Source organism: Cyprinodon variegatus, unplaced genomic scaffold (assembly GCF_000732505.1).
Source record: "Cyprinodon variegatus isolate N-32 unplaced genomic scaffold, C_variegatus-1.0 Scaffold9, whole genome shotgun sequence".
Lineage (NCBI taxonomy): Eukaryota > Metazoa > Chordata > Actinopteri > Cyprinodontiformes > Cyprinodontidae > Cyprinodon > Cyprinodon variegatus.
In genome coordinates, this window is record NW_015150462.1 from 2,468,131 (window position 1) to 2,469,276 (window position 1,146).

Sequence of the window (1,146 nt, forward strand, 5' to 3'; positions counted from 1 at the left end):
ATGTATATAAGAGAAAAGGTGTGGTTTTACCTCGCGCTCTGGTGGCCGGTCGGTTCCCCACAGAGCTGTTGGAGCAGCTCGTGTTATCGTCCATAAGTTCCCCGCTGATGTTCCCCCAGCCGCCCAGCACTTCGCGCGCGCTCCCGTTCCCCGCGAGCGCATCCATCCTCCCAGTCCGGCAGGCCAATTAGCGCCCCTTGTTTTACCACACCTGTGAGGACCGGCTTCAAACCCTCCTCGCTTGGAAATATTTGTCACCGTTGCCTTTTTTCTTCATTACACTACGCAGGGATTTTTAGGACGCGCAGGCAAAGTTGGCGAAGAGTGGAGCTGTGCGCATCTGGCTCCAACAGACCAAAGTGATTGAAAAGGCTGCAGATGTTAATTGGAGAGCGGCTAAAGGCGCTTAGAGCGAGCGGACTGCAGGCAGGCTGTGGAGGAATGAGGCAGCGCTGCTACGGGCAACTGTGCAGCTTTCTTCACTCACTCTCTTATTTGCACTCTCTCTCTCTTTCTCTCTCCCTCCCTCGCTTCATTCAACTCATCACAGCTCAGACCAAAGCTGCAAGTCAACATTTACAGCTTTGCAAAATGATTAACTACGGAAGAGGATTAGTGACACTGAAAAAATACAAAAAGTTGACAGAAATTTTTTTTCAGTTTAATATGGGAAAAAAATCCAAATTCTGACTCTAATCCCCGAAATCTGACTTTTTTTTCTCAGAATTCTGACTTAAAAACTCAGAATTCTGAGACAAAAGTCAGAATTCTGACTTTAAATCTCAGAATTTTGACATTAAAGTCAGAATTCTGAATTTTTTCTCAGATTTCTGACTTTAATCTCAGAATTCTGACTTTTTAAAATCAGAATTCTGACTTTAAATCTCAGAATTCTGACTTTAAAACTCAGAATTCTGACTTAAATCACCAAATTCTGACTTAAATCTCAGAATTCTGAGACAAAATTCAGAATTCTGACTTTAAATGTCAGAATTTTGACATTAAAGTAAGAATTCTGAATTTTTTCTCAGATTTCCGACTTTAATCTCAGAATTCTGACTTTTTAAAATCAGAATTCTGACTTTAAATCTCAGAATTCTGACTTTTTAAAATCAGAATTCTGACTTTAAATCTCAGAATTCTGAC

General features: G+C 41.4%; 1 protein-coding gene across 1 annotated transcript in view; it reads right to left on the reverse strand.

The window, feature by feature from the left end:
• LOC107086875 (cholecystokinin receptor-like) overlaps nucleotides 1–441 on the reverse strand; it is a 78,093-nt gene extending 77,652 nt beyond the window's left edge. The window contains exon 1 of the mRNA XM_015378113.1: nucleotides 31–441. Within this exon, the coding sequence (XP_015233599.1) occupies nucleotides 31–166 (136 nt within the window). The 5' untranslated portion in view covers nucleotides 167–441. The remainder of the gene's footprint in view (nucleotides 1–30) is intronic.
• Nucleotides 442–1,146: the final 705 nt, after the last annotated feature.